General features: G+C 41.9%; 3 protein-coding genes across 6 annotated transcripts; 2 read left to right on the forward strand and 1 right to left on the reverse strand.

The window, feature by feature from the left end:
* Positions 1-2,707: 2,707 nt before the first annotated feature.
* On the forward strand, positions 2,708-5,046 carry LOC139915879 (betaine--homocysteine S-methyltransferase 1-like). The gene is made up of 7 exons (XM_071904652.2): positions 2,708-2,836; positions 2,971-3,083; positions 3,456-3,647; positions 3,730-3,877; positions 4,117-4,299; positions 4,444-4,672; positions 4,777-5,046. The coding sequence occupies exons 2-7, from the start codon at positions 3,015-3,017 to the stop codon at positions 4,955-4,957; spliced, it is 1,002 nt and encodes a 333-aa protein (XP_071760753.2). The 5' UTR covers positions 2,708-2,836; positions 2,971-3,014; the 3' UTR covers positions 4,958-5,046.
* A 2,688-nt stretch (positions 5,047-7,734) lies between these two features.
* On the reverse strand, positions 7,735-13,865 carry atp5fa1 (ATP synthase F1 subunit alpha). Its single transcript, XM_071904648.2, has 11 exons — positions 13,731-13,865; positions 12,023-12,098; positions 11,689-11,858; positions 11,294-11,467; positions 10,976-11,142; positions 9,666-9,966; positions 8,872-9,096; positions 8,671-8,778; positions 8,427-8,571; positions 8,057-8,207; positions 7,735-7,960 (listed from the first exon to the last, which is right to left on the reverse strand). The coding sequence occupies exons 1-11, from the start codon at positions 13,788-13,790 to the stop codon at positions 7,882-7,884; spliced, it is 1,656 nt and encodes a 551-aa protein (XP_071760749.1). The 5' UTR covers positions 13,791-13,865; the 3' UTR covers positions 7,735-7,881.
* Positions 13,866-14,997: 1,132 nt separating this feature from the next.
* On the forward strand, positions 14,998-26,293 carry ark2n (arkadia (rnf111) N-terminal like PKA signaling regulator 2n). Of its 4 annotated transcripts, XM_071904664.2 has the most exons (5): positions 14,998-15,192; positions 16,491-17,396; positions 22,777-22,947; positions 23,419-23,530; positions 23,757-26,293. In XM_071904664.2, the coding sequence occupies exons 2-5, from the start codon at positions 16,556-16,558 to the stop codon at positions 23,944-23,946; spliced, it is 1,314 nt and encodes a 437-aa protein (XP_071760765.1). In that variant the 5' UTR covers positions 14,998-15,192; positions 16,491-16,555; the 3' UTR covers positions 23,947-26,293. The 4 variants fall into 4 exon arrangements, with proteins under 4 accessions (XP_071760765.1, XP_071760767.1, XP_071760768.1 ...); XM_071904666.2 differs by lacking the exon at positions 22,777-22,947; XM_071904667.2 differs by lacking the exons at positions 22,777-22,947; positions 23,419-23,530 and having other exon boundaries at positions 23,757-23,927.
* The last annotated feature ends 1,166 nt before the right edge of the window (positions 26,294-27,459 follow it).

Raw genomic sequence — 27,459 nt, forward strand, 5'->3', positions numbered from 1 at the left:
AACCAAAAAACGTAAAACAAAAGTTTCTCTTATTCTATACAGTTTCTCTTATTCTATACAGGTTACCATTGGTCAAAATGCATAAACAAACAATCACCTTGCAGGCTTGAATGAATAATTTGGGCTCCAAGGTCAGTTTTATTGCTAAGATCTCTTCTGTCATGAGTCTCACCTCTTCCCAGAACATTTGTATCTTTTCACATTGCCACATACAATGCCATAGAGTCCCTCTTGACTGCTCACACTTAATACAATCATTTGGAAAGTTGCTGTTAAATTTGTTCAATTTAACTGGAGTGATATACAATATGTCCACATTAACCAGTTATACTGCAAAAGTTTTAGGCAAGTATTGGCTGTTTGTTTTTGGCCCTCTTTGCATGCATCTCTCCACTCCTCAATTGAAATATCCTCCTGTAGGTCTTCTCTCCATGCCATAAGCCTCTTTTCGGAGGACTCAGGCGAGCCACATATAAGCAAGTCATAGAAACTGGTTAAAATACTTTTTCCAAGACAGTTTTTTGACAACATTATCTCCAAAGGGGAGAGAGGTGGTTGGATTAATAAGTGATTTTGAGTTTTTGTAATGAAACTTCGGAGTTGCAAATATTTTTAAAAAAAAATGCTTACTTGGAATATCATATTTATTTGACAGATTTTCAAATGACATGAAACTTTTATCCTCTGGATTAAATAGGTCCTCAACCTTTGATATTCCTTTATTGGCCCAGATTTTGAAACCAGCATCAGACCTGCCAGGTATAAAGCTGTCATTGGGCTGAAGCATGAAGGGGGGACAACAGGCAACCTTGACGACACCATCTATGAATATTAATTGGGTTAGATACCAAGTTGTTTGTCAGTACTTTAGCAGTGGGATTAGCATAAAGCAGTTCTACCCATTTACAGAAATTTTCCCCACATCCAAAACGTCTTAGGACTTCAAAAAGATACAGCCATTCTATCCTATCAAAGGCCTTTTCAGCATCCAAGGAGAGTAGAGCTGTATCTGGCGCCCCCTTTTGGCTATGCAAAATATTTAGCACTCTTCTAACATTGTGGAACCCCTGCCGACCTTGTACAAATCCGTTCTGATCGTTTGTGACTATCCCTGGGATATTGTCCTGAAGTCTGTTTGCTAAAATTTTACATAATATTTTTACATCTGAATTTAATAAGCTTATTGGTCTCATGTTTTCACATTTGTCACTGGGTTTCCCTGGTTTTGGAAGCAATGTTATTAAAGCGCCTCTCAATGATGGTGGAAGAGTGCCTTCAGTGATTCATAAAACATCTCTAATAAAGGGGATTGTAGTTTTTCTTTAAATGTCTTGTATATATCTATGGGTAGGCCATCTGGCCCTGCAGCCTTCCCAGATGTCATACTATCTATTGCACCAGATATCTCCCCTAATCAATCAACTCCGCCCCAACACCCTCGCTCTGTCTCACCGCAACAACAGGAATATCAAGGCCATCCAGAAAGTTTTTTTATAGAATCTGGATTTAATAAGTTGTCAGAACTATACAGTTTTTCATAAAAGAATTTGAAAGCATTATTTATTTCTAAAGGTTCTATTGTAAAGTCCCCCTCTTCCTTCTGTATTGTTGTAATAGTTCTCTCAGTTTGCAACTGATTAATCCTCCAGGCTAATAATTTCCCAGGCTTTTCCCCTTGATCAAAAAATGACTGTTTGAGCCTCAAAAGGCTCACTGCCGAGCTGTCAGGTATCTTCTCCACGTATAGTTTCCTCGTTCTCTTGTCATTGCAACAGTCAATTTAGAAAAATAAAGAGGAAAAAAGGGCATTCCCGTGTAAAATAAGTCCAAGACGCCCAGGCAAAACAAATTAAATAATAACTCGAGAGTCTTCTCTGAAAACGTTCTCTATGTATTGTGTCCTCATTCTCTCATTGCTTTTATAAGAGCCAATTTTAGAAGAAAAAAAAAAGAAAATGCCAGCGCCAGGTCCATTCAATGCGTAAAGTTAAATGCTTAACTAATTCATAACTTCCCATTCATAATTACTTTATTCTATTTCTCACAAATACAATGTTTATCAGTAAAGCTCTCTGTATTGCCTCACAGTGTATCCATTCATTCAGTTCAATCACCACTGAACAAAATGTTACAAGCTGTACATAATATATCATGAGTCCAGCGTCTCCAAAAACATCGTAAAGTGGACATTGCGTTTCTGTATCCATGCACAATATGTTGTCCTGTGTCAAACTTGCATTGATGGATGAGGGGGGAAAAAACATTATGCAAAACGGCAGGCGTTTCATTTAGTGACACCACACCCCTTTTTTGGATTATTTAAGTGCGCCTGCATCAAACCCTCTCCAAACTCAGAGGAAAACTGTGTCTGAGAAGAAAAGTGAGCCAATTACTTCTGCAACAATCATGGCACCAGCTGGAGCAAAGAAGGTAAGCCTGCATACTGAAATATAACTTTTTATATGCACATTTAGACGCACCGCACAGAATGAGGGCTATCCAATTTTTGTTTTTAACACTTGCACTTAATTTAACACTTGCATGGTTGCATGGTTTGTTGAAGTTATGAAGCCAAAAACTACAGCACACAAATTTTGTGGTCATACCTGTGCATGGCTTTGTGCACATTGAAATGGTCACACAAGCCTATACTTTGTGAGTCCGTCTCATGACTTGCTTGTTGCATGGCTGAATCTCCCTCAGAATATCCTGCAGCGTCTGGATGCAGGTGAGATCGTCATCGGGGATGGAGGCTTTGTCTTCGCCCTTGAGAAGAGGGGCTACGTGAAAGCTGGACCATGGACCCCCGAGGCAGCTGCCGAGCATCGTGAAGCAGGTACCACTTTTCTCTCATCCTTTTTCTAGACGTTGCGTAACTGCGGCTATTCACTGGGTTCCTAACTAACCTGTAAATCCGGTTGTTAGTAGTTAATACGTTCAACTGCTGAATGAGCCATCTTCTTGTTTCAGTGCGGCAGCTGCACCGGGAATTCCTCAGGGCAGGATCCAATGTCATGCAGACTTTTACTTTCTATGCAAGCGATGATAAACTGGAGAACAGAGGCAACGCTCAGCGCTTCACTGTGAGTAGAGCGACCTGTTATGATCTGAGTGACCGCAGCTGATGAGAAGCCTCATCTTGAGTAATGAAGAGGGGCAAAGGTGCTTGCAAATAAGTAGAAGGAGCAGCTCTGGTTCCTCTCAGCACACTTGGCAAAAGGAAGCACTGTATACTTCTAGCGTAAAATCTGCAAACAGGAGGGTTAGTCCAGGACATGTGGGACACCTGGAACAAGAGAATGCTTCTATTTATGAAAAATGAAAAGGAGAACTTTAATTGTCTTTCATACTAACTGTTGATTTGTAAGTTGAAAATCAGTTTTAGACTTAGGCTACATTTAGTATTTTTGCTTGTAATTATTCTTGGCTAATAAAATTATTTCTTTGAATTCTAGGGGCAGCAAATTAATCAAGCAGCTTGCGACCTGGCCAGGGAAGTGGCCAATGAGGGTGATGCTATGGTGGCTGGAGGAGTTTCCCAGACCCCCACTTACCTCAGCTGCAAGAGTGAGAATGAGGTGAAGGCCATCTTTAAGAAACAGACTGATGTCTTTGTCCAGAAAAATGTGGACTTCTTGATTGCCGAGGTATGAAGCAAACACACAAGGACTTGATATGATTTCTAAATGATCCACTTAACGTTTACCAGGCTTGTGTGCTTGTTTGCAGTACTTTGAGCATGTGGAGGAAGCTGAGTGGGCAGTCCAGGTTTTGAAGACAACCAACAAGCCTGTGGCTGCAACTCTGTGTATTGGACCTGAAGGAGACCTGAATGGAGTCAGCCCCGGGGACTGTGCCGTCAGACTTGTCAAAGCTGGTATGACACTTCTGGAGCTCTTATTGAATTTCCATAGTTAATATTTTCAGTTAATATTCATGGTTTGTAGTTTGTATTACATTTGACATTTTTATAGAAGGGATTGCTCATTATTTCAGTATTTAACAATATATTTCAACGTTTTTTTCAGTTTTCCATGCTCTTGAATATGGGAAAAACTGTTAACACCTAACTTTGCTTAAGAGTCAACAAATCTTAGCATGTTATTGACTCCATAGGAGCTCAGATTGTGGGGGTTAACTGCCACTTTGACCCCATGACCTGTGTGAAGACCGTGAAGATGATGAAGGAGGGAGTGGAGAAGGCCAGGCTGAAAGCTCACTTCATGATCCAGCCACTGGCCTACCACACTCCCGACTGCAACTGCCAGGGCTTTATTGATCTGCCAGAGTTCCCTTTCAGTATGTATTCACACTCACTACTCCTGTGTCTCTCACATTTGCTTCCTTATCCCCAAAATTGAAGTGGCTTACAGGCAATGCTTTTAAATAGACACATGCACAACTCATTTTGTGAGTTGTCTGATTGTGTGTCTACTCCCACAGGTCTGGAGCCAAGGATGCTGACAAGATGGGACATGCAGAGATACGCCCGGGAAGCCTACAATGCTGGCATTCGTTACATTGGAGGCTGCTGTGGATTTGAGCCTTATCACATCCGTGCCCTGTCTGAGGAGCTGGCACCTGAGAGGGGTTTCCTACCTGCTGCCTCAGAGAAGCATGGAAACTGGGGTAATGGCCTGGAGATGCACACCAAGCCATGGGTCAGAGCTAGGTACAGAAACTATTTGTTTTTTTCCCCCATCCTTTCATTTCCCTTACGATATCTCAAGCTTTTGAATCACTAAATTGGCTCCTCAATGTTATTCCTCCCTTTAGGGCCCGTCGTGACTACTGGGAGGAGCTGAAGCCTGCATCTGGCCGTCCCTTCTGCCCCTCCATGTCCACCCCTGATGGATGGGGCATTACCAAAGGCCATGCTGACCTGATGCAACAAAAGGAGGCCACCTCCCAGCATCAGCTGAAGGCACTCTTTGCGAAGGCCACGTCCAACCACTGAGCACTCCTCCTGGGTATGGGCAGGGAGGACGCCTCTGGGTAGGAGAGTGAAGGCCAGAACGGACATTCTGGTAGCTCTATACGCAATGAAAGTGAGAGTGTCATTTTTGCAAAACGTAAACTAATTGAAGGGCTTCACCCCAAAATGAGAACCACCAGTGGGGAATAAAAGCTTTGGCTTTTAACCAAAGCAAAGGGGATTTCAAAGATTTGATGGTTAGCATCAATCAGACTGCCAGGCATGATTCTGGTGATAAGGAAAAAAGCAAGTGACATTAACTTTCATTGTGTATTCCCAGGGGTAGCGTGTGAGAAGGCATACCTGCACACATTCCCTTAAGTTTACATACCAAAAAATATACAGTAAAATGCTGATGTTGTTCTGTCTTTCTAGGACCATTTTTTTTTCTGTGAACAAAATTGATGTCATTTAGATTTGTTGCCAGTCAAGATATTGGATGTATTGGTCTTCTGAAAAGATTATTTTTAGATGAGATCCATATTTCAATCTGTACTCCACCAAATCTACATGTGGTTCACCAAAAAGCCTCCTGAGTGTCCAGTTTCAGTAAGATGATTATCCAATTTTGGCATCTTGGTGAAATTACTGTGACCACAATGTTCAAAAGAGCATCTGAGAATGCACCTGAGCAAAGCCTTATTTTAACACTCCAAAGTGCCAAATGTTGCAAATGTTCTTACAAAGAAAGAACTGACTGATGACTGTATCAATAAACTTTCAATTGTCCAAATATATGTGTGGGTTTTATTTTTTCTCCTTTAGACAGCTGGAAATAAATTTCAATTTTAAAAGTTGGCCATATCATAATGTAGAATACAAAGTGACCAAATCGTCACCAAATACATGAAATACTATACACTACTTGTGACAGAATATAATGGAGGGATTAGGTGATGGGCAGCCTGTTACAAGTATACAACATACATAAACAAGGCAGCTCTGACTGCCAATACTAATGTCCATGTCGGTCCACGTGAAATAATGAAATCTGGACATCTAGTGGCGAACAGTAGACCCACACCTGGAGGGTTTTTTATTTGACTGTTATTTGATGGTTGGTTTTCATTATTTGACACGACTCCAACACACATCATCCACAACAGGCGTTTTTCAGAGAAATCTGACCGTATCAAATGAAACTTTTGGTCATGTAAATTTGAATCACTCTTACTAGTCCCGCTATACAAACTCCTATGAATTTGAATAGTCTAATGCAGCCTATCTAATCTACTCCTGTCTTACAAACTGTACCGTTTTGTCCCGTTTTACAGAATGAGCTGTTAGCGAGTGCACACGACAGTAATCTGAGTTGTAAGTATCCGTCGGGCTGATTTGACTGTAAACTGAAGCGCACCGAAGCGGTCCCATACTGAAAGTGGCCCCTGCAACATCTGCAAGCGACCACAAATGTCATGGCTGTAGCCTACCTAATCCCATATAGTGCAGTCCTTGGTTCACATGGTTGGACAGGTAGTTCTACATACTTCATCTTGCGCATGAAAATTGTTTGATTCAGAATTCAAACTTTTTTTTAGAATCACTAGCCTAATATTCCTCTATTATCCCTATAGGGACTTATGTGTCTGTGGCACTCAATGAATTTCATCTGTTATGTATGGAAGGCTTTTATAAGATTTTCTGTGGTAGAATTATTTAACCTACAGAAGATAACCCTAACCCTTTTACACTATAGTCTTAATATAGATACTATGGAAGTGCATTTTCTTCTTATGTCCTGTCCGCCAGCCAGACACAGCTGAGTTGCGTCTGGTGTAGATTGGGAGTTTTGATGACATTCTTTTGAAGTTGTTCTTAACAAATCTGGTTTATATCCTAACGAGCTAATGTCCAGTCTACTCAGTATAGCTAAATGGGATTTTAAGGTGAAGCCACAGTGTGGAATGGGCCTATGGTTCAGTTATGGATGACAGTCTGTGCTATATACTGATAGACTGAGTTAAATCGGACAAGAGGAAGTCACTTGTGGTGTTTAGGCAACATTTTCATTTTCAAAATTGATGATGTCATGTTATTGTCCAGTCTCTTCAAAACTGAATGGTATGTTAAGATGGACTCTGGTTCAGTATCGTCAATGATGTTGTGCTGCCCACCAGCAGGGGGCATCGTAGCCCCATAGTGGAACAGTTTGCTTGTAGTTATTTTTACTTTGGAGATTAGTGGACAAGAGTTCTGCATTTGTCCTCTCAAGTTGCAGTGCTGCAAAATGTGCAATACAAGGTACCAAAGATTTCAAGGCCAAGAACGACCCAAGACACTGACTGTGCTGTGCCTTTTTTTTACATTAAAATAATAAATAGGATATGTTGTACGTTATCAGTCTGTGACCCTGTGTTTAGGCTACATCCCCAAATCCCCCTCATTTGCCTGAAATTAGCTTTTCAATGATGCTCAGGATATGTTGGGGCGTATCTCTCTTGCTGTGGGTCAGTGTCATATGGGCATGGACAGCAGTGAGCCGAGAACATGGGAAGTCATAGCAACAATGGCAGGAAGCATCAAGAAATGAAAGAACAGCTAAATGTGCAGCAGACAAGACCCGTTCAAAACACGGGTTTTACTAATGTCAAAATGAAGTCTTACCTCCATGTGAAAAGTTGCATATTGTAGTTTTAAGGGTAATGCAGAGTAATGCCGAGTTATTTTAGTCACAGGAGGGAGCCATTATGGTGAGTCCAAATACTAGACAATAGTGATTAAAAAAAAACACAACAAAGAGGCAATAAAGTCCCGTGTCATGGAGTTGAAATACTTTATTCTCTGTTAAGAGATTATCTGTACATTAAAGATCAAGTGCCACTTGAATTTTTCAAAGTTCATAGAAAGAATAACTGACGGTGCACTATGCAAACATTGACAAAACAACTTGACCAAAAATTAACACATCACTCAAAGCTGGAGAGGAAGGTCAACACAATCTGCTTGAGCTTAGCATCGGATGCCTCAGAGATTTTGCCATCAGCCCTGCAATAAATAGAAGAGATTGGTTACCAGACATTCATAGCCATCAATTACAATGCAATAACAGACATGCAATAGCCTAGAAACTCATTAGCTTACCTAATTGTTGACAGCAGTTCTTGCTGCTGGCTGAGGATGTGCTGCAGGAAAGCCTTCTCAAACTTGGTGATCTTGCTAGGCTCCATTTTGTCCAAGTGTCCCCTCACACCAGCATAAATGACTGTTACCTGTTCCTCGATGGCCATTGGGGCTGGAAGATGAAAGGAAGTAATTACAATGTGTAAGAAGACAAATGCCAAATGAATACACTTTCTGAATGAGACGCCTACCACTCAGGGAAATTTTGTATAAAACACTTAACCATGTGTCTTTAACAGTTTGTTGATACATTTTAATTTCTTCTGTACAGATGGATAAAGCAATCTGAAATCTCAGACAATAAGCGAGTCAGGTTCAAGCAAATACTCACAGTACTGTCCCTGCTTCAGGAGCTCAGTAAGACGAACACCACGGTTCAACAGCTGCTGAGTGGCAGCGTCCAAGTCAGAACCAAACTGGGCAAAGGCAGCCACTTCACGGTACTGGGCCAGCTCCAGCTTCATGGTACCAGCCACCTGATGATGGACGAGAAGCAATTAGTCAGAATTCAAGATATTCACCATGGTTAGACCCGGGACAGGACGGCCCAAAGAGGCCTGACGAGCAGCGCTAACCTGCTTCATGGCCCTGGTCTGGGCAGCAGATCCGACACGGGACACAGACAGACCGACGTTGATGGCTGGACGAATACCCTTGTAGAACAGTTCAGTCTCCAAGAAGATCTGAGTGAGAAGAGAAAACAGTATTTAGTTGTTGGTCCAGGATTTTACTGCCAGTGACTGCGAGACAGAGCAGACAGCCAGTCACACACATACCTGTCCATCTGTGATGGAGATGACATTGGTTGGAATGTAGGCAGACACGTCACCAGCCTGTGTCTCAATAACAGGAAGGGCTGTTAGGGAGCCACCACCAAAGTTGTCGTTCATCTTAGCGGCTCTCTCCAGCAGACGGGAATGCAAGTAGAACACATCTCCGGGGTAGGCCTCGCGACCGGGGGGGCGACGCAGCAGCAGGGACATCTGACGGTAGGCGACCGCCTGAGGAACGGTGAAGAGCAAGGTCAGGTTGGTCTCCAAACTCTAGGTACAATCCCTATGCTAATGTTTTGCTGTCATCGAATCACACTTTAGGGTAGTGTTGAAATGATTAGTCGATTAATCGATGGACAAAAAATGTATTGATTTTGCTAATTGATTAATTGTTTGTCATTTATAAAGTAAAAACACCAAACATTTGCTGATTGCTAAGATTTGCTTGTTCTTGTCTCTTCTTTCATATCATTACAAAATGAATATGGGTTTTTTTTTTGGCTGCTGGTCCGACTAAATAAGCAATTTTAAGACATCACTTTGGGCTCTGGTAACTTGTGATGGGCATTTGTCATTGTTTTTGACATTTTATAGACCAAATGATTAATCGAAAAAATAAATCAATAAATTAAATCGACAAAGAAATTAATCATTAGTTGCAGTCCTAACTTCGGGTGTAATCCATTTAGGGATTTGATCACCGTCTTAAATGTTTCAAGGCAATGGGTTTGGTCTGTGTTCAAACCCCCCACACACACACAATCAAAACTAACAGATCAAGATTCAGTAAAACTGACCTGTTTGGACAGATCGTCATAGATGATCAGGGCGTGCTTGCCGTTGTCTCTGAAGTACTCCCCCATGGAGCAGCCAGAGTAGGGTGCCAGGTACTGCAGGGGAGCAGCGTCCGAGGCGGTAGCAGAAACCACAATGGTGTATTTCATGGCATCAGCGTCAGTCAGCCTCTTCACCAGCTGAGCCACTGTGGATCTCTTCTGACCAATGGCAACGTAGATGCAATACAGCTTCTTCTTCTCATCAGTTCCCTCGTTGAAGCGCTTTTGGTTGATGATGGTGTCGATGGCAATAGCGGTTTTGCTGCAAGGTAACATTATAAATTTAATACTCTGGATATTCATGACAAGAGACTGGCATGCCTGCCAAAACAACTTAGGTCTTGATTAGCATCTTTAACATTAGAATAGTCAACATATCGTTTTTACCCATTTTGTGTTTTCAAATGTATTTATCTTTGTTCAAATGAGCTGTAGCGAGTCTCCATTCTGACTTTTCCACAAGACTTGTTATTAAGTCTCGTCTATGTCTAAGTCTTTTTATCTATGTCTTTATTTTTATTTTATTTATGTAAAGCACTTTGAATTGCCGTTGTGTATGAAATGTGCTATATAAATAAACTTGCCTTGCCTAAGTATTTTGCAAGGTAAACCCCCTTCTCAAAGCAAAAAACAAACAAAAAAACAATGAAAGTCTAGCATGTATATATTTTGCAGCAAAAAGGTCAAATTTATCTGTGACACTCTTAGGTGAAAATTATCATCAAAAAGTCATTGAAATTTTCCTAAACCAGGCACTATGTTACTATACATTGATATTTCAAATTGATGAATAGGTTTCACATTGTAGATCAGTGGTTGTCAATCATGTGCCAGAGGCCCAATATTATGTAGGTTTTCATTCCAACCAATCACTGCACCACCCGATTTCAAAGATTGGCACACCTTCAAGCAGAGACAGGGAAGTACTCAGTGAAACCAGTTGCCATAGTGACTGATGGGAATGAAAACTTGCATACTCTTGGCACATGGTTGAGAACCACTGTTGTACATTCTGCTAGACTGTTGTTTATTCTGTTAGACCTGCCCTGCTGCAGCAACTACATTACTATCATGACTGGTCAGATATTTTGTTTAAAAACCCCAAAATGTGAAGGGTAAACCTGACCTGTTATTAACTGATATTGTGACATGATAACAGAGATTGATAACAGAATTGCCTCTATCGTCATTTCAAAGGCACTGGGCCGACGGGAACCCAGATGCCAACAGCGGCATGCACTAAATTATTCACTTTGGCAGAATCCTCTCACCCAGTCTGCCTGTCACCAATGATGAGCTCACGCTGTCCACGACCAATGGGCACCAAACTGTCCACGGCTTTGATGCCAGTCTGCATGGGCTCCCTCACAGAGATGCGGGGGATGATACCAGGGGCCTTCAGACCCACACGCCTACGGGTCGATGAGCCAAGGGGGCCCTGTGCAGAGGCAGGGGGAGAAAAATCAAGGCATGGGACTGTAAACTGTGCTACTGTGCACAATTCTTTGAAATAGCCCTAAAGGGAAATTTATAGATTTTAATTAAAATATTAAGATACACAGATATAATAAGATATACCGTGTCCTGACCTTTCCGTCGATGGCGTTTCCCAGAGCGTCTACCACGCGGCCCAGGAGCTCATCACCAACAGGCACATCCACAATAGCACCGGTTCTCTTGACAATGTCACCCTCCTTGATCAGCTTGTCGTTACCAAACACCACAACTCCAACATTGTCGGGCTCCAAGTTCAGAGACATACCCTGTAGGAGAGGAGGCACAGAAGTCACCAACACTCTTCTCTATAGTTTGCACTGCACAAATGCTATGTGCCTTGCTCAAGGGCAGCTCGACAGTAGCTGCTCATTCCCTTTCCCCACAGATATTTCACCAGATTGCTGCTCTAGCCTCAAGGCTGTCGCTGCCACGTTAATCCATTCAGTTCAAATAAAGTGAGTGGGCCTCGAGGTTGCATCAGCCTCACCTTGAGGCCAGAGGAGAACTCCACCATCTCCTCGGCTTGCACGTTCCTGAGACCGTACACCCTGGCGATACCGTCACCGATGGACAGCACACGACCAGTCTCCTCCAAGTCGGCACTGGTGTCGGCTCCCATGATCTTCTCCTCCAGAATGGAGGACACCTCGGCTGTGCCTTTAATGCATGCAAATGTTTTTTTACTGATCAGGACCCACCAGTTAACAAATTCAAAAAATCTTGAATTGAAATAAGATATGGATGTAGTCTTACAACATATGCTCGATAATTGTTATCCTTGTTGGGTGCTTGTAATGTCATGAGTTTCCTGAAAGACTGACCTGTTTTCTGCAGCCATGGTGTGGCAGTGTGCAGATTCTTGACTCCTACACATGCTGCAGCAACATTCTTGGATACCTTCAAGAAAAAACGATAAGGATGGGGAAAAGGACAAAGTGTTATTCAAGTAGCAGTGCAACTAAGTGAAAATGAGGCTACTTATTTGATGAAAACTTGATGATGGGTTTTTGCAATACAAGCAATTCTTTAACACGTGCTCCAGAAAACCTCTTTAGGAGCCCGGCTGTGTGTGTTCATTGGTTTGTTCGTTCATGTGTAACACCTTTTGTAATGCGCACTATTTAGGGGAATTACAGTACGTAAGGCTGCGTAGAGCCCCAAGAGCCCTGCAGAAGGGAGTGTGCGCCTGTACACCAGGCAGTACGGTACAAGACACACATGAGCCAGCTCTAGGTCGGTGCACTGTACATCCACATACCAGGAAGTAGCTCTATGATTCTCTAATGTAGTGGCTAAGTCAAGGGAAACGCTTGCTTAAATGTTTATAATAATAGGGACATTCTGATATACATTTTTGGAGAGATTCCAATTTTGTTTCCCAACACTTCCTTTACTCAGTGGTCCCTCTTAACAGTTTAATGATTAGATACTACTTTATATTTTATTTAATGAATTACAATTGACCGAAATGATAATAGCATAATAAATTGCCATTTTCCTAAGGAAAATACATGACGTATTTATTTGCATTTCATGGCAGCAGCTAACAGCTGTCCATAAAAAAGGCATAGACCTCCTCGCAGTAGGGGTGCAATTTGACCTCCAAAATCATCCTGCCCCAAGCCCTGTGATAGTACTGGGTACTGACTGACTTTATAAGTGACTCGATTGTCGCACGACACACATAGCTAAGCCCAACATTATAGATCAATAGACTAATTCTGTTTACATGAGATTAGAAAGCGGTATCAGACCCAAAAATCCAGATTAGTGTGTGCCCATTTGTAGAACATGACTGAAGACTTTTTCCCTAAACTGTAGGGTCCTCTCCTCCATTCGGCATGCATCCAATTTACCAAGCAGCACTTTAAAATGAGTTCCCTGGTTATCCCATCATCATCTACCAAACTGTTTTAAAAGGTGAACTTTATTAAATTGAAATGAGAGCAGTTTGGTGGATTGGGTGTAAACAGAAATGATGAGAGGACCCCAATGGTTTGAAAAAAAAAGTCATATGACATGTAGTCTGCATGGTTTTGCATGATGTTCTCACCATACTAAAGACAGAACGGGAAGCTAGTTATGTCCCGTACAGGTAGGCATCAAAGAAACAAACATACATGCTGGCTGAATAAAGGCTGCCTACACAGACTGTCAAAGGCATTAAGACAAAACCTTACGTTCAAGGCCAAATTACATTCACCATCACTGCGCTTTTGCCTAATAACACTCATTAAGTTTACATTAACACCACAATATATAGCCAGACAATTGAGCTAATCAACAATAGCATTTTTATCGCCTTGCCGCCCAAAACAATGTACTGTTTTATCTATGAGGGCAGCTTATCAAAAACTGTAACCAAATGTCAACACTGGGGAACTAGCAATGAGACGGGGCAGAGTGTCCTCCAGTGCAAAGATGGCCGTGTACATGCACAGCCTCGTCATGGGATTTGAACTGATCCCTGCTCTTTCTAAAGGAAGTCAACACAGATCTGAAAAATAAGCATAGTGTCGGGTTGCTTACAAATCCAGCCCGTCGAGGCAGGCTGCGGGCGAGGGCCGCTGCTACACGAACTGACAGCATGTCGGTGTCCGGCGGAGTCCGTCCTGCTGCACGAAGCGGCTGAACAGAGCGGAGCGGGGAGAGAAAGATGGCGGACACAGCGGAGACTTGTAGAAAGGTCACAGTGACCCGGAAGTACTTCTTTAAGCCAAACTGTATGAGTATGCTTTTTCTTTTCTTTCTCTTTTATTGGCTTTTTTTTCAACGTTGTATCATATAAATGACATCCTATATCTAGAATTAAATATTCCACTAACAGAAAATAGATTATTTATTTGATTATTTAACAGTTAAAAATAAACCGTGCAGGGCTGCTGATTGCGCATGTCCACTCTTGGATATTTGCTACCAGTCTCCTTGGTGTACATGTAGTCCTTTTATCAGGAATAATGCCCCAGTGACTTTATCTGGATAACGTTTTGGTTGTGGAAGCCGAAATTGTGTGCACGGTGATATGTCAACTATATTTTTGTATATCCTTTTAGTCAGTGAGCAAGATCACACCGATCCCGTGAAGATATACTATGACCATGTGTGGACATGCACACTTCCACATTTTTGCAGCACATAGGCTGCAGTAAATACTAAATATAAAAGAGGTGTGACATGTAGAGGGTCTGGAAACTTTGATCTGTCTCCACTGATTTTGTTGTTAATTTCTGGAAATAAAATGGTAACTTAAAGCTACTCAAAATTGTGCATACTCCGCATATGGGGAAATGCATTTAAATATTTCAGAACATGATATATAGATATAGATATTGGCCAAAAATATATTAGGCTATGCATGTAAGTGGCATTTATCGAAATATATTTTGAGTGGTTTCCACGCTTTTTCATGTCATTGACCTCCATGTAGATACCATACACATTAGACCACAGATCCCCATTTGATAAGGCTTTGTCCTTGTCCTGTTACATATGACAGATCTGAATGACTTCAGTGACACCTATGATCAGAACAGTCAACTTTATTGCTGTAACTTCTAGTGAGTTAAATAATGTTGAAATTTAGCTGGGGACCCCATGGACCCCTGGGTGGTCCCCGGGCCCCAGCTTGGGCACCAGGTGCTCTATGTCATCTCTGCCCTGCGGCATTTTGCCACAGTTGCTCCCTGCAGTATCTGTCCCACCCGCAGGGGCGCTCGGCTCTGAAAGCAGCCCGGAAGTGGCGCATGCAGCGTACTTTGTGAACGACGGCTGATGGAGACATTTTAAAATAAACACAGCTAGCTGGGAAAGCTAACCGGGCTTGTAAAGGTGCGAGTGCACTGCGCCAAGAGCTTCAATTTTTCCAAGTTGTAGATAAGTAAAGAGCTATTTCGCAGTGCATCATTTATGCGCCTTAAATTAAAAGGCTAAAAATTACTGAAGATGTCAAAAAGTCGGACACTGGGAAAAGAAGTATATAACTAACACCCCGGTAAGTTCTAACTAGCTTAGCCGATTTTAAATGCTAAGTTGGCTAACGTTACCGCTCCTAGCTGAGTTAACGTAACGTTAGCTGACATTAGCCTGCCTGTTACTCCCCTCGACGGCAAAATACTGCTTCCATTTTTGGGGTCTTGCGAGGCAGCTGTCCCGCAACTTGCATATTTTTCCATGACTTGTGCTCTTCTTCTTGCCAAGTTTGAAAGCGTAAGGTTATGACCGAGCTTAGCCTCACTACGCAGCTAAACTAGTGTCTGGACCCGAGCCTAACTAGCCTTGGCTAGCCGCACAACCAGATCCATTCATTCAGGCGCTACAGATGAAGCTCTGTGTCTGTTACACGCTTCTTAAGTTCAGTGTAGCTGAAGGTGTTGCACAGATATTCACGACTTGAGTGTCAGGCAGTATGAGACCTGAAAATGGGGAGATAACAATTACGTTATACACCTCTTTCGTCTTAGATGCTAACCTCTCACCACCAAATTATGGGAAATTCCGCCTAAAATGACGTATACAAAATGAAAAGCCGATATCTGCTATTTCTGCAAATTTGTTTTTTGTGCTGCTCTCAGCCAATGGTTATGTGTAACGTTATAACACAGTACAAAATGAACAAGCTAAATTTAAGATGCAGCAAGTGTTTATGCCAATTTTAAGGAAATGTTTTACGTAACATAAGGTAGGTACACAGTGAATTAATTTCAGTCAGTGATACTAGGTTTATAAAGAATATCAAGTTTGAATATGCCTCCAGTCCAATCTAAACTCTTGAGCTGAGTGTCATTTAGCATGGATTCATACCCCACTATACAATAATAATACACACATAATCTGCTGCAGCATAATGGCTGATACCAAGACAGAGATCTTGTAATCCTGGTTTTTAATTTAGAATACAAGATTTGCATATCATGTGACACTACATTACTTTGAGATTAGTTTAAAAATGTAAATATGCAAACTAGGACCCACATATGGGTTCAGGTGCGGTCATACCTCTATTTGAATATTTATTGCGCATGTTTTGGACAGCAGCACATACTGGCTGGTACTAAGCGCAAGAGGAAACCCTGAGCCGCCATTCGGCACATAAAAATGTAATATATATCCTATAGGCTGTTTCAGTAGCTGCAGAAAGCCAGAGTGAAGGTACAGTTAAGAACAAACCCTACTGCACTGGACGTTTGCCTTGTACACACTGTATAAATAAATCATCTTCCACGCCTTAATAGCATTAAGTGTGAGCTGTCGTGAATCAGGATGAATGATGTCATGTTTGTGTTCCACCAGGTGAGTTCCTGTCCAGGCACATCGGTCCATGTTAGTTGGACCTTTGGGCTCGGGGCTCAACTAGCATGAAGATGGCTGACTCAGAGAAGGCAGAGGAATTTGTGGATGCTGAGAGCCTCCCAGAGTGCCTTGCTGATGCAGAGTCAGCTACTGCTTCTGTCAAAGGAGAGCAGGACGAGCATCTAAAAACCGAGACCACCACCACCACTACCAGCTCGCCGACAAGGGACAAGGAGGGAGACAGCCCCCTGCATACAGAGGGCGAGCCGGGCCTCCTCTCCATGCCGTGCCTGATGAAGGAGCTCCGCCGAGACTCCCCAGAGTCCCAGCACGCCTCCACAGGGAGTGACAAGCCTGTCTCTCGTAATGTCTATGAGAGCGACTCCTCGAACCCCTGCATGCTCTCCCCCTCCTCCAGCGGCCACCTGGCTGACTCAGACACTCTCTCCTCAGGGGAAGAAGGGGCTGTTCCTCGTGTAGGAGAAGAGGATGAGGGCAACATGGAGGCCGCCGCTGATCCTGGGCAGGCAGCAGGAGGGCAAACATCTGCTGCGGTGACAGGGGGGAGGAAGTCCCGGAGGTCACGTTCGGAGAGTGAGATGCCAGTTAATGCGATGGCGGCAAAGAAAAATCGCTGCCAGCACACTGTGGCGGCAGTAGGTGGGCAAGAAAAGCAAACCAATGGCAAACTGGCGAAAGTGAAAGGTCACCGGAGCCAGAAACACAAGGAGCGTATGCGTTTGCTGAGACAGAAACGGGAGGCAGCAGCACGGAAGAAGTATAACCTGCTGCAGGACAGCAGTACGAGTGACAGCGAGCTCACATGTGACTCCAGCACCAGCTCGTCTGAGGATGAGGACGATGACACCTCAGGAGGAAGCAAGACAATCAACACAGATATCCCAGGTAACATCCGACCTCCACAACATATGCTTACAGTACTACTACATGTCCTGGGTAATAGTAGAAGTCACTATTCTCACCCAGATATCCCAGTGTAAAACAATGGGATTTTGCCACATAGTAATGGCAAGATATGTAGGCCTACAGTATTTTATTTATATTTACCAAAGACAATTAATTTGGCATCAAATTCAAAACACATTTTCAAGGCCTGCATGACCTCAAATTTTCAGGTAACCCAAATCAATTTGTTCACATACCATATAGTGTAAGAAAATGACATGGGCTGTTTACAAAGCCCTAGTAGCATCAGATCAATACAGACACTGCTTTGTTTGTGTTTGTTTACTCGCTCACTTGTTTTTGAGTTATTTTCTCACTCATCATTTGTCTTCATTCACCATGCCTTTAGATATTCACCCATTTACATGTAGAAGGGCATGAGCCCAGTCACTTGTAGTAGTGAGTGTTTTGTTGGAACCTCATCTCATTTGCATGCTGTGGAAATCTAGTGGACATTATTCAGCCCATACGGAATGATATAAATGGGGTTGTGTTCTGCTGTAAGCTAACCTATATTGTGAGTTGTGCGCTTCCATGAGTGAGCCATTTTTATCCTCAGCATTTACTGTAAATAGACTGTGGTATATGATCTCACTGTGTGGTGTTAGTATAATCTGCAAGACTATGCGACCACCTTTCAGTGTTAGTGTGTTAGTAGAAACGCAGTCTTATACCTGAGAATTTAGACTTGTAACCGTATTTAGTTAATGTGCCATTTAATGAGAATACTCAATGTTCATTTTAAAGATTTCTATTCTTTATTTCCAGTTGAGAGAAGTTGAATTTAAATAGTTGTCTTTTACCTGAAGACTCTAACTAGCACTATAACATGCTACTTTTTTAACCTTGTCTAATCTACCTGTGGCTTTTGAATATTCCTCAGACCCTGATCTATCATTCACTGTAGTTTTTTTCCTGTTCCAAAGTGGGAAGTGTTCAGAGGTGCAGCTTGTTTTGAATCACAGCTAAGCAGATGGTTCAATATAATGGGCACCTCGGGGTGCTCGGATAGCTCCTGTTTCACCTGCATAGAAAGTCTTTATGCATACACAGCTTTGGTTAAGGATGGCTGCAAATGTCTCTGCTAAAGTGGTGTTACTTGGAACGGTCTTCTCTAAACTAAGCTCAGGCACATAAGCGTCTCATAAGGAAAAACACTGGCAGACAAAATCTGTCTTGTCTTTGTGTCTGCTTGTTTATCACCCCTGTGCGTGTCCCCTGAGTTACCTGATATTTCCTGGTAATTGTGGAAATCTCTTGGGTGAGTTGAGTTGTTCATTAGTATCTACCAACAGGATGGTAGTTACTGGCCTGCTGCCTATTTCTGCTATTGAAAGAGGCCCTTTCTTTACATTAGGTTGATCTTTTGACTGTGATTACTTGTTTCTCAATATAGCCTATTTGGTTGGTCTGGTAACTTTTTTCATTTTCCATCTAGCTCATGGTGTGTTTAAGGTTTTTGTTTAATAAGAGTAATATTTAGGCTACCTAGCATGTTTCCACAGAGTGAAATTAGCTTATCTTATCCTGGTCAGTCCTGTTCATTAACATTATAGAGGTATTGTTAGCCTATGTCAACTCATATTGACCTACTTCATATTTCATATAGATTATTAAAATATTAGCAGTGAAAACACGTAGACAAAGCTATTTCTCTCGTCATTGGGGTGTAGGTTTATAATTCATCTGCGTTATTCGGTTGTGTTTACTTCAAAGTCTCACCACTTAACACATCTTCCCAACCTCAGCCACTGAATCAGTCGCCCGAGACACCCAGTTATCTTCTTGTAGGAATCTGTAGAACATGAAATGTTATCAACCATTTTTGCATTCCGCACACAGATTTGAGTGCTACAACTGCATGATGTAGTCCATCAGCATGAAAGAGTCGATCTGCACGTAACCAAAAACAAACTGTCATTTTCTCTTTTAAAACAAAAGTCCACCTTCGAAGCATGAAAAGTGCTACTGTATTTTCTTATGGCTTGGCCTCAATGTCTTTAAAGCTGGCTTCAGACGTGCAACGGAGAGATCCAGAGTGGGTGCCCAGATTCATGGGCTGCTGGACAGCGGCTCGTGGGACAGGAACAGCATCGGCAGTGTTCTGGAGGAGGCCATGACGCGCTTTGCTGTGATGCAGCGCCAGACTGAGGAGCGCTTCCGCATCTGGATGGAAAAGCTTGCACGCCTCGACTCGGACGACGACGACTCGTCCAAACGCTCAAGCGACGCCCTAGAGGGGCGACAGCATCCCACCCGAGGGGCACGCCCGTCCCCTCCCAGTTCCTTCTTACCATCGTCAGAGTCTGCAGAGACCATGGCGGCATACATGTTGGCCCGAGAGAACACCAGTCTCACCCCCGCCCCTATAAACAACAACAACATCCTACCTGAAGTGGTCACTCAAAACGGAAACCTAGGCGTTCCAGACCCTGGTCTCTTGAATGTTTAGATTTCACTTCTGTTTCACTCCTCGCAGTTTCATACTGTCATCTTACCAAGTATAGACCTAGTTGATGCAGAAAGCATGGCTATGGGTATTTATAAACGATGTGAGGACAATTCCACTAAACTGTCACACCACCAACTGCAGCTGGGCCTGAGCTGTTCATTTGAAAGACTTCTTGACTCTGTGCAGGACCTGAGGCCCAGTGCGTCTGCTAGCACTGAATCACTGTGAGATCTGACATTCTGAATAATTCAACTCACCTGTTTGATTTCTGCAGCCAAATGACTTGTTTGTACAGGAAAGTACAGTTAATATAGAAGCCTGTTCAGCATATGTGACAAGGACATGGGGCATATTTCAAAAGACTATCGAGTCAGGGCTCTTATTGTATTGCTTGCTGTATGGCCTATTCCAAGTGTTTTCTTGTTTACCAGCTTCACATACACACACACACTCACTCTCTCTCTCACACACACACACACACACACACACACACACAGCGGCTGTCTATGTCAGTCATATAAATTGTGCATTACAGAACCTGGGCAGCCATTATTACAATGCTAGGTAGGGTGCTGCTGCTTCATAGCATGTGCCTTGTCATACTGACTTCATGCTGGGAATGATACATAGATAGAGCATCATAATGCTATTTCTTTAGGAATCAGGTTCAAGACAATACATTAGCCTACTTTCCCCTGAACTATGCCTGCACTTTGCTTGTAATTGGTTCAGGACTTTTTAACTCTTGTGACAACCTTTATTTTGGTGGCATAGCTTTACTAACATCAAAACATTACAAAAAAATGATTTGCCTATAATATAAATGCAATATACTAACCCACACGATTTTTAGCTTTGTTTTTGAGAACATATTATGTAGGAACGTAATTAGATTAGATTTAATTTTTTTTTTACACTGTTTGCCTTTTTGTTATCCTTGCTGCCATTGCTGCCGTACTGCCTTTGTGCAGTAATGAATGAAACTAGTGAGGGAGAAATGACTCCCAATGTTTATTTTTAGAAGCCTATGTATAGATCATGGACATCAAATAAGGCATGTAGTCTTTTGTTGTGGGTATTAGCTGCAATATCAAGAGCCTCAAAACTCCATATAATGTTCTCCTAGTTACGTTTATTTGCACTGGTCTGCAGTCTGCCAGCTTGGCCTGTTTCAAGAAAACGCTGCCTGTTCAGCAGCTCGAATTTAAACTGAAAACCCAGGTGTCAAACTGAGAGATATACAGCAGTAATACAGCTGCGTTATGGTGCATGGCAAAGATTAAAGTTTACTGATTCCCAAATCCGTAAGACTGACTGATCCAGGTGATCAAGTGGCCTTCTCTGGTTCAGATCCTGTGGTCTTTGAGGCGGACACGCTCCTCCTCAACCCTCTTCTCCGGCTACTTTTACAGAAACGGATGACTATAGTGTCACAGACCTTACACTCAAAACACTATCTAACCATCACAGACATTGATGAAGGAATCCTTGGCCTAAACTTCTTCATAGTTAGGATGTTCAAAGTGTTGCATTTTCCGTATGTGTATGTATAGCCCTTTGATTGTCAGTTCTACAATAATTTCAGCTGAAAGCGTCAAATGGTTTTCCCTCCTGTTTGCATGTGACTTCCCCTCTGTGATTATGTAAATTAGTATCTAGAATGTGCAAGGCCAAATTAGTTTTCATCAGCAGCATGTGTGCAAGGTAAAGCTTTGCTCATGTTGATAAATGGTGACAGAACATTTTCTCATATATTTAGTTTCTCTTGGCCTCATGGTTTTGTTTCAAATCTGTGTGAATGTTGTTGTCGTTTTGTTTTATGGCGTACTATTACTTTGCCATTTGGGTTCAAAGGGATCCAATAGTGGTCCTCCGTTTGTTTTAAACTGAAATTACCTTTAAATTATCTGGTATTGCTACTGCATTGTCTACATGGTAAAGGGAGCTTTGTTACACAATCACAAACTGCGTGCATTAAACACACCACTGAGGACAGTCCAGTGTTTACCAAAGAGACTATCCTAGTTTACATTAGTCCTTTTTCTATCTTTATTACCTGGGCTTTACATTGGCAAGTGCTTGGTTTCTCTGGTAACCCTGGTACCCTCCCATTTCTCTATTGGCTACCCATACGGCAGTGCTCTCCCAGAGTACATGTTGTCCAGATGATCTTCACACAGGCATGTGTCTGGATAGCAGTGTGTGTCACTCCCAGGGACTCCTTTTACAGGGTAGAACAAAGATACATGTTCCCACTATCCTAACGCAGGGAGTTTTTGTTGTATTGTCTGTTTGGCTTTTTATTATTCCACTACATTTCATTCACTGAATAAGATTACTTTTGAAGTGTTTTGTAATGATTGTATTCTGGTGTAGTTTTTATGTGAATGGCTGTTATTTTAAAAGCATTAAACAGAGACATAAAAGTACTGCCGTAACATGTTTATTAGTGCATTGCAAGCACAACCATTAAACATACAGCGCTTATTAGTGGACCTACCAAAATCTGTTTGCCTGAAATGGCAGTATCTAGGCCTAGCCAAGATACATTAATTCGTTGGATTATAACTTTAGCTAGTCCTTTTACCGTGGAAGCATTCTGTAATTCTGTTTTACAGCACAACCAGCATTATCAAAATGAATAGGCCAAATGTTTATTTTAGTATTATTATAGCCTCTTGATGCGCATTCATATAGCATCATTAGTGTAAACTATTGCAGTTGGGACGATGGGGTATGTTGCCTTGCATATTGTACAACTGAAGCTAGGAGGACTGTGGATGCAGTGTCCCGTCTTCTGTTCCAAACAGAATCCTAACGCTGCTAGGCATGATTTGAATAATGAAGTGTTTTCTTTGTTTTCTGCAGACGGGCCTCCAGTAGTGGGTCACTATGATATTTCAGACACTGATTCTAACCAGGAGAGTATGAGTGTGGAGACAGTCCGGGCCACGGTGATAAAGCATGAGCTAAAAACACACAGAGGCCAGGATATGGCAGCTCACTCTGGGTGTATAAGAGCTCTGAGCTCTCTCTCAGGTCAGTTACAAACCCGGTATATCCAACTGACAATTTCCACTCCTCTGAGTGAAGACAAGAAATTTAGAGGCATGGGTGTCACCAATATGCAACGTGCTATGTGGGGAAACGGGTATAAGAGTCTTATTAATCTCAGCACGACGCCTTTGAAGTACTACTGTCTTCATCCCACGCACCACTGTATTGCATTTAGTGCCATAAAAAGCCTTGCTGCCTTGCTTCAAGACAAAAAATTGACCTTTCAAGAGAGACTCGCTGACATGAACAAAAAGTCCACTATTTGTTGTGTCTAAAATATTACTCCATGCTATCCCGTCAGCCATTCAAAAAAAAAGTGTCAGAAGTCCATCATTGTTTTGTCCTTGTCTGTGTCAAAGCAGTTGCTGTCTTTGTGTGTCAGCAAGGCCTAAGGCTCTCCACCGCTCCAGTCCTCCTTAAAGTTTGTGACTTTGTTTCCGTTGTTTGTTTCAGGCCACGTGGAGGCAGAGCTGTCCCACAGGGAGAGTTCTCAACACAAGGGCCAGATTAACATCGCCTCCTCAGATAGTGAGGTGGAAATAGTAGGAGTGCAGGAAAACACACGGTAAAGACAGTCCTTCAGTGGGCAACTTGCAACACAAAAATACATTTTAGAGTTCTAAGACAAACTTTATTTGTACTGACAGTGTTGAAATTCTTTTAACACTTCACATGGTTTTAGGTTGTGTTTAGCAGCTGTAGCAACTTTGTTTACAAAAACATTTGTATCCTTACACAGTTGTTGTCTCACTGTATCCTCTTCATTTTTTTTTTTTTTTTTTTAAATCCAGATGTGCCCATCCATGTGGAGGGGTGATCAAGAGTTTGTCCTCCTGGAAGGCAAACTCAGTGGAGCAGTTAAACAGCACAAGGCAACCACAGCTCTGGACTACCGTTTCCCCTCAGCCCAACTGGGTGTCCCCTCCTGAAGTGGTGGATCTCACACTGGACGAGGACACCGGACACAAATACCTACTCTAAAATAACTTGTACACTGAAGACTCCTTACTTCTTCCTCTCACTCCTCCTGCTCCCTCTGACCGCGCCTCCATGTTATGGCTGAAATCCTTCCTAGAGTTACAGCCGCACCTGTAACTACTCATGGACTTTTCCTGTTCCAGAGTACTGTTTGTTTTTAACCTACTGTTGAACAATCATGTGTATTAAAGCCATTCTACTGAAGTGATTCCCTGATCATGGCTTATCAGCAATGAGAATTTAAGAATGAATCTAGTTGTAATACGATGGCAAGGCACTTCAAGTGCAGGTGGAAATATAACAGGAATTTAACTGTTAATGATAGCAATATCCTCCCTTCATTTAATACCTCATTTACCCCTTGATAACAGCTGTAGGTAGTCATTTTGTGTTGTATGCTTGCAAGCTGTATAGTAAATCTTAAAGCTGCTGCTTGAGGCAGAGCAGGTCAGTATCATGACATGGCTGTCATGTCTGCTACACTACAGACTCTTACGGCATATTCTCAGACTGGATTGGGTTTTTTATCTGCAGTCACCTGCAGTCAAGACAAAATGGCAGCTGGTACACCTTCTGTTGTACAATAGACCATAGATAGATGGCTGACTTTGCTTTGGACTTGTCTAGGGTCAATTTTGTTTTGTTTTCTAAAGTCTCACCACTGGTTCCACATTCAGTTCGTCCTGCATTGATAGCTTTGCTTTATTATACAGTCAGTGCCTAGCATAGGTTTGTGCTCTGGTGCTGTCGTGGGAGTATATGTCTTTGGTTTAATTCACAGCTTTTGTTTCTGTTACGGCATTACCATAACTTTTTCCTCTTCAAGAAAAAAAGAAAAACCACTGGTTAAAATCGGACTCAGAGGGCAATACACACACACAGACACATACGCCACCCGCACACTACAAAATACTACTCAGTTGTTTCCACCAAAGCAGTACTATCTGCGGTGTATTGGCAATGCAAATGATGTACCTCTGTTTTGAGACACATTTTATGTTGAAGCCACATATTTGCTACAGAGTCTGAAAGTGTCCCAGGTGACGTAGTTATCAGTGAATGTATGACCCTGCATTGCTGACTGGGTGCACTTATGGTTTGTGTGCTTATCTTGAGTGAATGAGAACTCTCCTCCTCTGAACCTCTGGGGACCCCTTTATAACAACTGAGGAAATGTATCTTCCAGTGAATATTGCAACGCAAGATGGCCTGAATGCCTTGAAATGTGCACTATTTTCTTTCAGAATCATATATAGCTTATTCTTTTACCTTAAAAAGTAGTGGATTTTGCTATCTCAACAAATATTTTAATAATAGATGTGAATTTAGTACATAGATAAAAAGAGTAAAAGTGCTGTTGAGCTTGTGCCCATATGTGGGGCTTATAGTAGAGACATTTAATGTATGAACTGTTTTTACCCTGATCCTCAGGGCTTGCTTGCTCTCCTTCCCTGTGGTCTTATTTTTGTCCTCATGCAGTAGTGCAGCCCGGTGCGACTGCAGCCAAGCTGGTAAATTTTTATCAATGATCCAATTTCACACACTGTTTTACCACTTAAGCTCCGTTTATGGCATATTACATAACATCCCCTTTCCTGAGTCCCACTTGAGGATTATTGAATTGTACCATTTCGCTTCTGCTGGTCACAGAAAGGGAAAGTCCTAGACACCAGGAACTAAACCAAAGTCTAAATGGAAACTGTGTTGACAAAAAAACACATCTGTGAGACTTGAGATATTTAATGCGTTTCAGTTTGTCTTCTTTCCATATTTGAATTTTGTTTTCAGCTTTATTTCTTTTAAAACTGAATTTGCTTGATAAGTCGAGATACGACTACGATTTGAAAGTTTAACCTTCAATTCTCAGAGCATATGTTGTGAAACGATGTGACAAGATTACTATTTCAAACTCAAGATTTACCTTGATATTTTGTTTTTTAATTGGCCAGTTCTTTCCACTATATGCAGCTATCACTGTAACGACGATTCTTTTTTCCAGACCACTCTTGCATGCAAAAAAGCTCAATCCATTTTGCTATTGTTCCTTATGGTTATTATGAAATGTCAGTTAAGTAAGACATTGCTCATGCCTTTAGGGATAGTGGTTTGATAGAAAATAGAGCAGTGATGCTCAACTATGGTTGCACATAGCATGTTTTGTCACATCTTTAACCTCAACTCAGATATTACCCTCAATACCAGTAATTTAACCATGTTCTATTATTTTCATTTATTTTACTGTCAGTATTTTAAATTAACAAAAAAAAGAGTGTTCAATATTTTGTTGCTTCTGCAAGTCCTTGACTTCCTTGAAATTATGTCTGTAGAACAAAAGGAAACTATTTTAAAACTAAATAAATAGAGTATTATTTAATGGCTGTCTTGTAATTGATTTTCTTGTCCCTAGAAAACTCCATGGTTGGTAGCACATTATCTATAGAGTCTTTGCCCAAGTGTTGTAAACTATTGGAGGAAGATGGGAGGTTTACTTAAGGCTTCAATAAGATAAAAAATATAAACTATAATCACAAAAAACTTAATGAAAGCATAGGCCATACTGTATAACATATGATGTAACTAAGATTACTGTGTTGGTCAACGTCAAGCACAGGGAAGGAAAGTTGATTGAATTCACTACAACTGCTGATTTTTTTTGTCGTTGCATGAAAGATGAATGTCTACTTGAAATTTATCCCTCAAATTTAACTGGGACAAAGGGCTATACACAGAAGATAATTTGACCAATGAAATTTGTTACATTATGTTTATTGTCCTTTTAGGCGTCTTTACAATTCTATCAAACAGAATGAACGGAGTTCTTTTATCTATCTTTTAACTATCTTAAAACTTTTGTGAAAATGTATTTCAGCGCATTATCAGTAGAATGCCAATATAATGTATCTGTGGATGGCCAATGTTGGTAATTATAATAATATAATAGTAATATTGGTGCACTGATATGTGTATCTGATCAGAGTTAGGCGCTAATTCTTGTCTATCAATGGGTGATAGTGTATTGTGTATGAGTATGTTCTTGTCTGTCTAAATTTTAATTAATGCCATTATAGGTGCAAGAGTTAAGGGACGTCCCATTGTTTCCTTTTCTCCTATGGCCAGACAGTCTAGACAACAGCCTCAGTATGAACAATGCAACCTCATCGTCACCCACAAAAGGGGCAGGGTCAGAGGTCATACTGTGGCACCTGCCGCTAGGGGGACATCTGGAGTTCACATGAAGGGGACAATGAGGGACTGGAGCAATGCAGTCTGCCTGGCTCTTATCCCAAAACCCAAAGCCCTTTTGCCATCTCTGTTCACCCTCGGGGCAGATCATCAGCTGTATGCTAATTCTCCGGGGAGCTGGTGGTGTCGTGGACAGGTGGGTATGCTGGTTCACTCCCAATTCCAGGGCTTTTGCCTCTGACACATAGCTTCTTATTCTGAACGATGCAGCTTAAGATTCAGTGTCCTACACAGAGCAGGTTTCAAGTGGGTTATTTCAGGTTATACTCAGGT

Source organism: Centroberyx gerrardi, chromosome 2 (assembly GCF_048128805.1).
Source record: "Centroberyx gerrardi isolate f3 chromosome 2, fCenGer3.hap1.cur.20231027, whole genome shotgun sequence".
Lineage (NCBI taxonomy): Eukaryota > Metazoa > Chordata > Actinopteri > Beryciformes > Berycidae > Centroberyx > Centroberyx gerrardi.

Excerpts from the sequence above, each read along its gene's own strand:
- LOC139915879 (XM_071904652.2), top strand. The coding sequence starts at position 3,015 with ATGCAGACTTTTACTTTCTATGCAAGCGATGATAAACTGGAGAACAGA. Across the intron at positions 3,878-4,116 it reads CGTCAGACTTGTCAAAGCTG|GAGCTCAGATTGTGGGGGTT; the intron begins GTATGACACTTC and ends TTGACTCCATAG. Across the intron at positions 4,300-4,443 it reads TCTGCCAGAGTTCCCTTTCA|GTCTGGAGCCAAGGATGCTG; the intron begins GTATGTATTCAC and ends CTACTCCCACAG.
- atp5fa1 (XM_071904648.2), bottom strand. The coding sequence starts at position 13,790 with ATGCTGTCAGTTCGTGTAGCAGCGGCCCTCGCCCGCAGCCTGCCTCGA. Across the intron at positions 11,859-12,022 it reads ACCATGGCTGCAGAAAACAG|GCACAGCCGAGGTGTCCTCC; the intron begins GTCAGTCTTTCA and ends CATGCATTAAAG. Across the intron at positions 9,097-9,665 it reads ATGACGATCTGTCCAAACAG|GCGGTCGCCTACCGTCAGAT; the intron begins GTCAGTTTTACT and ends ACCGTTCCTCAG.
- ark2n (XM_071904664.2), top strand. The coding sequence starts at position 16,556 with ATGAAGATGGCTGACTCAGAGAAGGCAGAGGAATTTGTGGATGCTGAG. Across the intron at positions 17,397-22,776 it reads AATCAACACAGATATCCCAG|ACGGGCCTCCAGTAGTGGGT; the intron begins GTAACATCCGAC and ends TGTTTTCTGCAG. Across the intron at positions 23,531-23,756 it reads GGAGTGCAGGAAAACACACG|ATGTGCCCATCCATGTGGAG; the intron begins GTAAAGACAGTC and ends TTTTAAATCCAG.